We start from the raw sequence: 10000 nt of genomic DNA, 5'->3' as shown, positions 1-10000 counted from the left end.
CTCCACGCAAAGTACAACATGTACGACACAAAATAGAGGGAATACATATACACCTACTTCGTCTTCATCCCGAGACTCGATCTTGACAAGGAGTATAAGCCCCCATTCCCCGCCAATTTTGACCCCGATGGTCGGCCAAACAACGCTATTTTTGGAAAGCTGGAAACCTTTTGCTTGTTCCAGGAGGATCGACCAGTTCTTTCCTATTTCTCTTGTAGTTTAAATATGTTACCTTTTGGTTTTACTATTTCTTTCTCTTTTTTTGTTCATTTTTTATTTTCAAAATTCATGAGCATTTTCAATCCTCCCAGTTACATTGTACAAACATTTTTTACATGTCCCAAATATTTAATAAAAATTGTGCGAACAAAATATCTATCTTCACGAATATATTTTTAAATAGGTGAACATTTTTAAGTGATGTCAACATTATTTAAAATGGGACATTTTTCATATTTTATGAGTAATTTCTCAAAAAATGTGCAAATAGAACTTCACACTGCATGAACATACTCCCTCCGTCCCAAATTATAAGAACGCTTTTGACACTAGTGTAGTGTTAAAAACGTCCTTATATTTTGGGACGGAGGGAGTACTTTTTTAAACCCGTAAATATGTTTTAATTGTCATGAATGATTTACTTAATGGTACAACTTTTCCCAAATTGCATGAACAATTGTTTACATTATGATTTTTCTAGAAAAAAATCATGAACATATTTTTAAATTTTTGCAATTAATTGTCATGTCCATTTTATTGAGTGGTATGAACATTTTTGTAGAACCGCACGAACAAACTTTTATATTCCCATGAACATTTATAAATGTGTGATCGACATTTAAAAAAAATAAGTAAAGTATCATCTTCATACGTACATTTAAAGGACTTCAAAATACAACAGACGACCCATAAAAATAAAACAAAAGATAGTGAAATTACAGGGACTGTATATAAATAAACCGCTAAGAAAAACATGTACGACACAAAATAGAGGGAATACATATACACCTACTTCGTCTTCATCCCGAGACTCGATCTTGACAAGGAGTATAAGCCCCCATTCCCCGCCAATTTTGACCCCGATGGTCGGCCAAACAACGCTATTTTTGGAAAGCTGGAAACCTTTTGCTTGTTCCAGGAGGATCGACCAGTTCTTTCCTATTTCTCTTGTAGTTTAAATATGTTACCTTTTGGTTTTACTATTTCTTTCTCTTTTTTTGTTCATTTTTTATTTTCAAAATTCATGAGCATTTTCAATCCTCCCAGCTACATTGTACAAACATTTTTTACATGTCCCAAATATTTAATAAAAATTGTGCGAACAAAATATCTATCTTCACGAATATATTTTTAAATAGGTGAACATTTTTAAGTGATGTCAACATTATTTAAAATGGGACATTTTTCATATTTTATGAGTAATTTCTCAAAAAATGTGTAAATAGAACTTCACACTGCATGAACATACTCCCTCCGTCCCAAATTATAAGAACGCTTTTGACACTAGTGTAGTGTTAAAAACGTCCTTATATTTTGGGACGGAGGGAGTACTTTTTTAAACCCGTAAATATGTTTTAATTGTCATGAATGATTTACTTAATGGTACAACTTTTCCCAAATTGCATGAACAATTGTTTACATTATGATTTTTCTAGAAAAAAATCATGAACATATTTTTAAATTTTTGCAATTAATTGTCATGTCCATTTTATTGAGTGGTATGAACATTTTTGTAGAATCGCACGAACAAACTTTTATATTCCCATGAACATTTATAAATGTGTGATCGACATTTAAAAAAAAAAAGTAAAGTATCATCTTCATACGTACATTTAAAGGACTTCAAAATACAACAGACGACCCATAAAAATAAAACAAAAGATAGTGAAATTACAGGGACTGTATATAAATAAACCGCTAAGAAAAACAAGAATGACAGTTCGACTGAGCTTGGCCCATATAGGGGCCGGTGCACCAGTGGACAAAAGAGCGGACAGGAGCGGTGCTCAGAGAGACAGGCTCCATTTTACAACATGCTTGTTTCTGGAAAGAAAGGGGAAAAAGACTAAAATAAACCTTAAACTTGTAGACGAAAACTAAATTAAACCTTGAATTTCTACTCCCTGAAATCAGCACACCAAACTCTCTGATCCCGTTCTATTTAAACATCATGCACGTTCCTAGGTTGAACCCGGGATCTTCGGCTGCGGCTGGACGCGACTGGGCCGGCCCACCAAGCGCAAAGTTTCTTTCTAATGTTTTTCTCATAACGTGCAACGTCAAAATACCAAAAAAGAAGAGGTCCAAAGAAACGAACTCGTGACTTAAAGCAAAAGAAGTCCTCCTTCTAGCCACTCTAACTGAAGGTTGTTGGTGTAAAAAGAGAAGCACAAAATGTTTGACCACATATGGCAGAGCCGAGATTTGAAGACCGCTTTTTTGCAATTTTTTGGAAGATTTCATTTAAAATTATCAATAATTTTAAAGTGAGAATATTACTAAAAAATAAAATCCAACATTTTTGCATATATATGAACAATCTTTTGGAATTACGAACAGTTTTTAAAAAAACATAAACAATTTTTGTTAACACAAACCTTTTGTGAAATCTCCAAACATTTTTAAAGTGTGAAAACTATTTTGAAAAAAGAACATAATTTTACACGATTTTTTTAAACTGAACAAAATTTTAAAGTGCGAAAAACTTTGAAAATTTGTTCCTTTTTTAAAACAAATTTGAAAGTGTTTGCATTTTAAAATTATGCTGAGGTTTCAAAATGTGCTCCCATTTTTCAAAAAATGTTTATGTTTAAAAATATTTGTGTTTCAAAAAATTGTTCTCACTTTACAAAAACTTCATATTTAAAAAATCATTGTTCAAAATTGCTCACGTTTGAAAAATGATTCATGTTTAAAAAATGTATGGGGATTTCAAAAATTGTTCACACTTCCCAAATTTATTTGTATGTTTAGAAAATATTTGTAATTTCAAAATCAGTTTACATCTTTGCAAAAATGTTTGAAAATTTAAAAAATATATTTGTATTTTAATAATATTCGGATTTCAAAACTGTTGACAATTAAAAAAAATGTTTTCAAATCTCGACGCTGCGTTGTGTGCTTAAATATTTTCGCGCTGCTCTTTTATCATCAGTAGTCATCAGTTAGTGTGGTTAGCCAGGGTAGTTTAGCGGTGCTAGATCACATGTTTGATTTCCTGGGAGTATTACATATGTCTGTATTTTTTAAGTCGCGCATTACGTAAAAGAAAAACATGTTTCGCCCGCATTGCGTAAAAGAAAAACATGATTTGCCTTGATGGGCCAGCCCAGTCGCTTCGGGCCGCAGCCAACTATCCTGGTTCGACCTGCTGCCACATCGACAATCTCTTTGAAAACCCGCTCAAGGTTTAAAATAGACGGGATCATAGAGTTCGATGTGCTGATTTCAGGTTAGAAGTTCGATGTGCTAATTTTTGGACATAGAAAAGGGCAAAAACAGAAGAATGAAAAGCCAGAAAGTGGTAACTGGGGCATTACACACCATGGTTGATTTGACGACTTTTTTTTAATGCGTGAAGGATTTGACGACTCGTCACGATCTTATCATCCTCGGTTTATTTGTAGTTTTCTTGTCGCTGCCGTACACGGGAGCACAATATTCGTACATAATTACCATGAGGATCGCACGAGATTGCAGAGAGAGAAACTAAGAGAAGAGCATCTGTATAACACGTGTTTATTTCGTAGCCTGGAAAACGCGTGCTAATAGTTTGCTTGAAGGAAACACACGCGCTAACAACGCCCTGCTCCAGTTTACCTGCATTTCCTTGGAAGTAGCCGGTCGACGGAAACTCGGCTGATTGATCCGCACCCGCCAGGAACTCTTCAGCCCGGCTCGCTTTTTTCATGGTAATACGTGTTATCATAAGAAACATAGTACTTCTTCCGTTTTTATTTAGTCCGCATATTAGATTTGGTCAAAGTCAAGCTTTATAAACTTTGACAAAATTTCTAAACAAAAATATTAACCTATACAATAACAAATCGACACTATTAGATTTATTATAAAATATACTTTCACATAATATAGATTTGTTATGATAAATGTCTATATTTTTTCTATATACTTGGTCAAACTTTACTAAGTTTGACTTCAGTCAACTCTAATATGTAGAGTAAATAAAAACGGAGGGAGTATAAGTCACGTAGAAACCGACCGGACAAAACCAAAAAACAGCAAAACGCTAGCCTTTAGATAAAGGAACAACAGCCAGGAAATAAAATTACAATCAAGACTAAAGAAACCTCTGAACTTGACACCAACGCCCGTCATAGGCCTCTGGAATCACCATAGCAGCCCCAAAAGGAAAAAATGACGGATCATCTTCACACCTGAGCTCGAAGCGGCTCCATCGCTGATATGCGGCTTTGCGGACTTCCAAGGCGGCTCACCAGGAGCGAGATCATTGCCGTTGAACGAATCAGACCGAGGCAACACCCCATACACGACATCAAACTCCAGATCTGGCATCCCCACACGACTAAGACGCCGGAGGAGAAAACCACACCTGCCATCCACGAACCACAAACCTAGCACACGTTCAACCATCTTTCAGATGCCACCGATGCAGATCACAATCTGCATCCGCTCCTGGATTACCTCCCAAGCTCCGCGCCGGCGCTGAAGCAAACGCCGTCGCAACGGCGGAACCCGAGAACACATGTCCACCACGAGGATATCGCCGCCGCCACGACATCCTTACTTGAACAGACTGATTTCCAAATCTATCCCCAAACATAGGACCGATCGACTCATCGGAGTAGGATCTGAAGAAACTTTATTGAGCCCTCACATCGCCGTCACCGAAGTTAAGATTATGAACAAGCTAAAAATCTAAACTACGAGAGTAAAAAAGATCCACACGCATGGATCCGGTGACCCCCTCACCACCGACGACCGAGGCCGCTGGAGGGTGGCGGCGTGGAAGACTCGTGGCGGCAAGGTCGCTTTTCTTTCTTCAAAGCAAATCGATCTCGAGCCCAGCTCGCTGCCGTGCGCAGTTTGCAGAGGAGGAGAGGAGATCCTTTGGGCTTTGCCACCCGGTACGTACGTAGCCAAGTTGGTCGCTGTTGATTTGGCCTGTGCGTAGTACTGTGCGTGCGGTCGTCTCCGGTGATGTGCTCTGGGCGCGCGCGCGACCTGGGGCAGGCCGCATCCGGCGTAGTCCGGTCCAGCCGTCCAGGACGTGTGATTCGGACTTGTCGTACGTCGCCCGAGTTATCGCGCCGACCGGCGAGCTGGATCCTTGAGCAGCAGCACACCGTTGACGTGTCACTGAATACTGAGATGCATCTGTAGAACCGTGCTAGGTGACATGATAAGGCGGCAGCGCATACATCAGTCACTACCGTGGCTCTGGATCGTGGTTGCTGAGCATGACAGCGGCACACCCAATCAATCGGTCCAACGGAATATTCAGTGCACGTGTGCTAGGGAGGCCAGAGTGAAAAAGGAGAACTGGAACCTTCTCGTGCCAGCTTCAGTTTCGTTCTCACGCCTGCCTCGATGATTTGCAGCCAAAGACGCGCGGGCATGTGTACATACTACTCCTAGGCTCCTAGTGTACGTGAAGCTCCTAACGTGTACGGATCAGCATTGGTGGAACGGAACTGGGATCCATACACAATCAAATCAGCGTCAGACAGCTCGCTCGTTCCATCGCTCACGACACGACAGCAGCTGCTCGCGAGACGCTACGCGACGTGATTCGCCAGTACAGTTAGGCTTGCTGACCGCAGACACTACCTCCTGAAACAAGAAAGATTCGTCGACCAGCCCCGCTACGAAGTACGAACACGGGAACCGCAACGAGGCACCGACGGGCAAAGCGAGCCAGCCTGCGCGGATCGGGAAACCGCCGCGCGACGGGCCACCCAGGCGACAGCGGTCGCGTCCTGCCCGGATCGGCCACTCGTACCAGCCAATGATGAGTAATCGCAATTGCGACAGGGACCAACTCCAGGCAACGCACGCACCTGCTGGTTGCATCCCGGGGAGGCGCCACCCGCGGCGACGCACCTGCCATTGCGGGCGTGCATTGATAGGAAAACGAGATCGATTTACCATGGCAGCCGGGCTCGTCCAGACGCCGCCGCCGCCGCCGAGGTTCACCGCGGCTGCGCACTTCGGCGGCAGGACACGGGGAGAAACTTCAGCGCGGGGCACGTCATGGCGTGCGCGAGAAATACAAAATTGCTCGATCGTGTTGACGTGCGCTTAGTATTTTTGTATTGACCATTGAGTATGTCGACATGTCTGGCGCGGATAAGAGCGCGCGCGCCGTGCAGCTGCATGCCCGTCGCCGTCAGCGTCGGGGGCTCGGGCGGCCGAGCGCCGGCAGGTCGCCACGTCCGAGCACCAACCGCGCCCAGCTCTTGGGCTCCTCATGAGCTGGTTCCACGGGGGGACGCGATCGTACGTGGCACGGGCCAGGGTGCCCCGGCAGGAGTCTTATCCGGTTCTCGTGCCTATCTGGACGCCACATCGATCCACATGCGTCAATCATTACTACAATCTTTTTAAAGCAGCGGTGCTTCTATATTTTTAGGAAGATCAGTACGTCTTTCTGAATTTTTTTGGGTGGCGTGGAACTTCGATTTGGGGATAGCGGTCAAAATGGTCACGTAGGATAAGTAATTTGATGAGTAGTTCGTATTTCTGTATGTAATCTGACGTGGCGGCCTGATACGACTTGTCAGAGCTGAAGCTTCTCTAGCTTGGTCGCTTGGACACTTGGACCTGCCGCTTGCCCGCATGCATTATTTGCTTTCGTTTTCGAACAGTAATAAATCACGAGGTGTTCCAAGTTTCCAATCGAACAGTAGCGTCGTGTTCCCGCGCCTATAAGAACAACCAAACTTTTTGGACACCACACCTCAAGAAGCAACCAAGAGCGCGCGCGGCTGGGTGCAGATCATTGACGGCGGAACGGAAGCAGGCCATAACGATCTCTTGGATTCGACCGGCCGGCCATGGACCCGCGGTGCGGCGGCCACTGGGAGAGCTCGTCGGAGGACGTGACGAGGTCGCTGCTGCCCCTGCACGACATCACGACGGACGGCGGCGCCCACCGCTCCTCCTGCTCGCCGCTCGTCGCGTCGCTGCTCGCCAACAGGTACCTGTCGATCGCGGCCGGCCCGCTGGCCGCCGCGCTGATCTGCGCGCTGGTCGATCTCGGCCCCGGGCACGCCGCGGCGCGGAACATGCTCGGCGTGCTGGCGTGGGTGTTCATCTGGTGGATCACCGACGCCGTGCCGCTCGCCGTCGCGTCCATGGCGCCGCTCTTCCTCTTCCCCGTCTTCGGCGTCTCCTCCGCCGACGCCGTCGCCAAGGCCTACATGGACGACGTCATCTCCCTCGTCCTCGGCAGCTTCATCCTCGCCCTCGCCATCGAGCACTACAACATCCACCGCCGCCTGGCGCTCAACGTACGCACGTTCATGGAGTAGCACCGCGCGACTGATTCTTTCAAAGTCGTACTGACATTGTGCGGCCCGCGCGCAGATCACGGCGCTCTTCTGCGGGGACCCGGTGAAGCCGGCGCTGCTGCTGCTGGGCATCTGCGGCACCACCATGTTCATCAGCATGTGGATCCACAACACGCCGTGCACCGTCATGATGATGCCGGTGGCCACGGGTATCCTGCAGAGGTTCCCCGGCGAGGCGGCCGCCGGCGCCGACGCCCGCGAGTTCAGGCGGTTCTCCAAGGCGGTGGTGCTCGGCGTCGTGTACGCGTCGGCGATCGGTGGGATGGCCACGCTCACGGGCACGGGCGCCAACATCATCCTGGTGGGGATGTGGTCCACCTACTTCCCGGAGCAGGAGCCCATCACCTTCAGCTCCTGGATGTCCTTCGGCCTCCCCATGTCGCTCCTGCTCTTCGCGGCGCTCTGGGCCACGCTCTGCCTCATGTACTGCTCCAACAACACCGGGAGGGCACTCTCCGCTTACCTTGACCGCACCCATCTCAGGAGGGAGCTCAGCTTGCTTGGTACCTTATCTTTCTTGCTCTCCCTCTCTCTCTCTGCTCACTTAGGAAAATGACTGGTGTAGCATTCAATATGTTCTTGTGATCTGGCTAGTTTGAATTTTAAACGAACTCTTGGTCAAACATTTCATGGAACGAAACTAGCGTTTAGTTATCTGATGGGGATCTCCATTTTTGATTTGGGCCAGGTCCAATGGCTTTTGCAGAGAAGATGGTTCTTGCCGTTTTCGGGGTAAGTTTGGTTGTACATTTTCATCCAGTAAAATGTTCTACTTAGCCTTTTTCTCCCCTGAACCTAGAAACAGAACTGAATGGATCAATGGCCAACTCTTTTGCAGGGCCTGATTGTTCTTTGGATGACGAGGAGCCTGACGGACGACATCCCTGGGTGGTCAGTCCTCTTCCACGGCAATGTCGGGGACGGAACAGTAACTGTAAGTGCACCAAGAATCATCTCCTCTGATCATTTTTCCGAGACAATCAATCTGCCTCATGAACTCACTCGATGATGGGACACCCCATCTTGATCGCAATGCAGATCATGATGGCGACGCTGCTCTTCATAATCCCCAGCGGCAAGGGCGACGGCGAGAAGCTCATGGACTGGGCCAAGTGCCGGCGGCTGCAGTGGCACATCGTCCTGCTCCTCGGCGCCGGCTTCGCCATCGCCGACGGGTTCAAGGCGAGCGGCCTGACGGACATCCTTGCCGGGTGGCTGGGCTTCCTGCGGGGCGCGCCGGCGCTGGCCGTCGCGCCCGTGGCGTGCGTCTTCAGCGGCCTCCTCACGGAGTTCACCTCCGACGACGCCACCACCACGCTGGTGCTGCCGCTGCTGGCGGAGCTGGGCAGGAGCATCGGCGTGCACCCGCTGCTGCTCATGGTGCCCGGCGCCGTCGGCGCGCAGCTCTCCTACCTGCTGCCCACCGGGTCGCCCGGCAACTCCGTCGGGTTCAGCACCGGCTACGTCACCATCAAGGACATGGTGGTCACCGGCATGCCCATCAAAATCGTCGGCGTCGCGGCTCTCACGGTCCTGTTGCCAACGCTTGGTAAGTTCTCTTCATGTGATGAGAAAATAATCTGCAGAGCTATACTACTCTTTATATACTCTGGCACTGAATCATGGTAGTTCTCTTGATGTGATGCAGGTGTTGCGGTCTTTGGCATGGACCAGAAGGTATAGGAACGTGCTGGAAATTCAGTTGGAATTTTTGAACATCTCAATCGCTAGACTGCAGGTAGGTTAATACGACGAGTAGTGTTTAGTAGGAGGTTATTGAGGTTGTTGTACAGTGTATAGTCAGTGTCATTGCCTCATGAACGGTATGGGGTCATATTCTTTTCAGTATCTACTACCTAATTTGTATCGAGCGCTTCCATTTCCATGTGAATATATATACCGAAATCATCTGGTGCACATCTAATGAAACCACAAGGCAGAGTTTGGATGTAGGAGTACATCACCGGCAGACTGTGTAATTGGGTTATATATAAACAGCTCCATGATGATGAGCATATCAAGATCTGTATAAACAATTCCACTATGAGGAGCATGATCGTATCGCATGATTGCCACTCCATAACCAATTGCATGATGAGTAGCAAGTCGCACAACGTCCAAGCATTGCCTTTATTGTTGACACCTTTCCCTGTCATCTTATCACTCCCGGTGATGATGGACAAAAACATTCGACGCGACATCCTGCTGCACTAGATCATCGAAGGCGCGCGTTGCCGCGCCCATCCATTATTACAATTTAATGATAGTATGTACTTAAATACCAAATCATCAGTGTATTATTAACAAGAACTCGAAGCTTTGGAATTATACTTATAAGAGTTGCAGAAATAAGATAGTACACTTAACATTGAGGTTACAATTACCAAGAAGTAAATATCAAAATTCGAGGGCAAGATGTTCAAGTGAAGAGTATTAATTATATATTGTTG

At 46.3% G+C, this 10000-nt stretch overlaps 1 protein-coding gene across 2 annotated transcripts; it reads left to right on the top strand.

The window, feature by feature from the left end:
• The first annotated feature begins 6929 nt into the window (after positions 1–6929).
• LOC123116391 (tonoplast dicarboxylate transporter) lies at positions 6930–9567 on the top strand. 2 transcript variants are annotated; one of them, XM_044537354.1, is made up of 6 exons: positions 6930–7490; positions 7567–8053; positions 8239–8282; positions 8389–8484; positions 8589–9099; positions 9180–9567. In XM_044537354.1, the coding sequence occupies exons 1-6, from the start codon at positions 7035–7037 to the stop codon at positions 9191–9193; spliced, it is 1608 nt and encodes a 535-aa protein (XP_044393289.1). In that variant the 5' UTR covers positions 6930–7034; the 3' UTR covers positions 9194–9567. The 2 variants fall into 2 exon arrangements, with proteins under 2 accessions (XP_044393289.1, XP_044393288.1); XM_044537353.1 differs by having other exon boundaries at positions 6932–7490; positions 9199–9567.
• The last annotated feature ends 433 nt before the right edge of the window (positions 9568–10000 follow it).

This window comes from Triticum aestivum, chromosome 5B, assembly GCF_018294505.1.
Source record: "Triticum aestivum cultivar Chinese Spring chromosome 5B, IWGSC CS RefSeq v2.1, whole genome shotgun sequence".
Classification (NCBI taxonomy): Eukaryota; Viridiplantae; Streptophyta; class Magnoliopsida; order Poales; family Poaceae; genus Triticum; species Triticum aestivum.
This window is presented reverse-complemented; position numbering and strand designations above follow the sequence as displayed.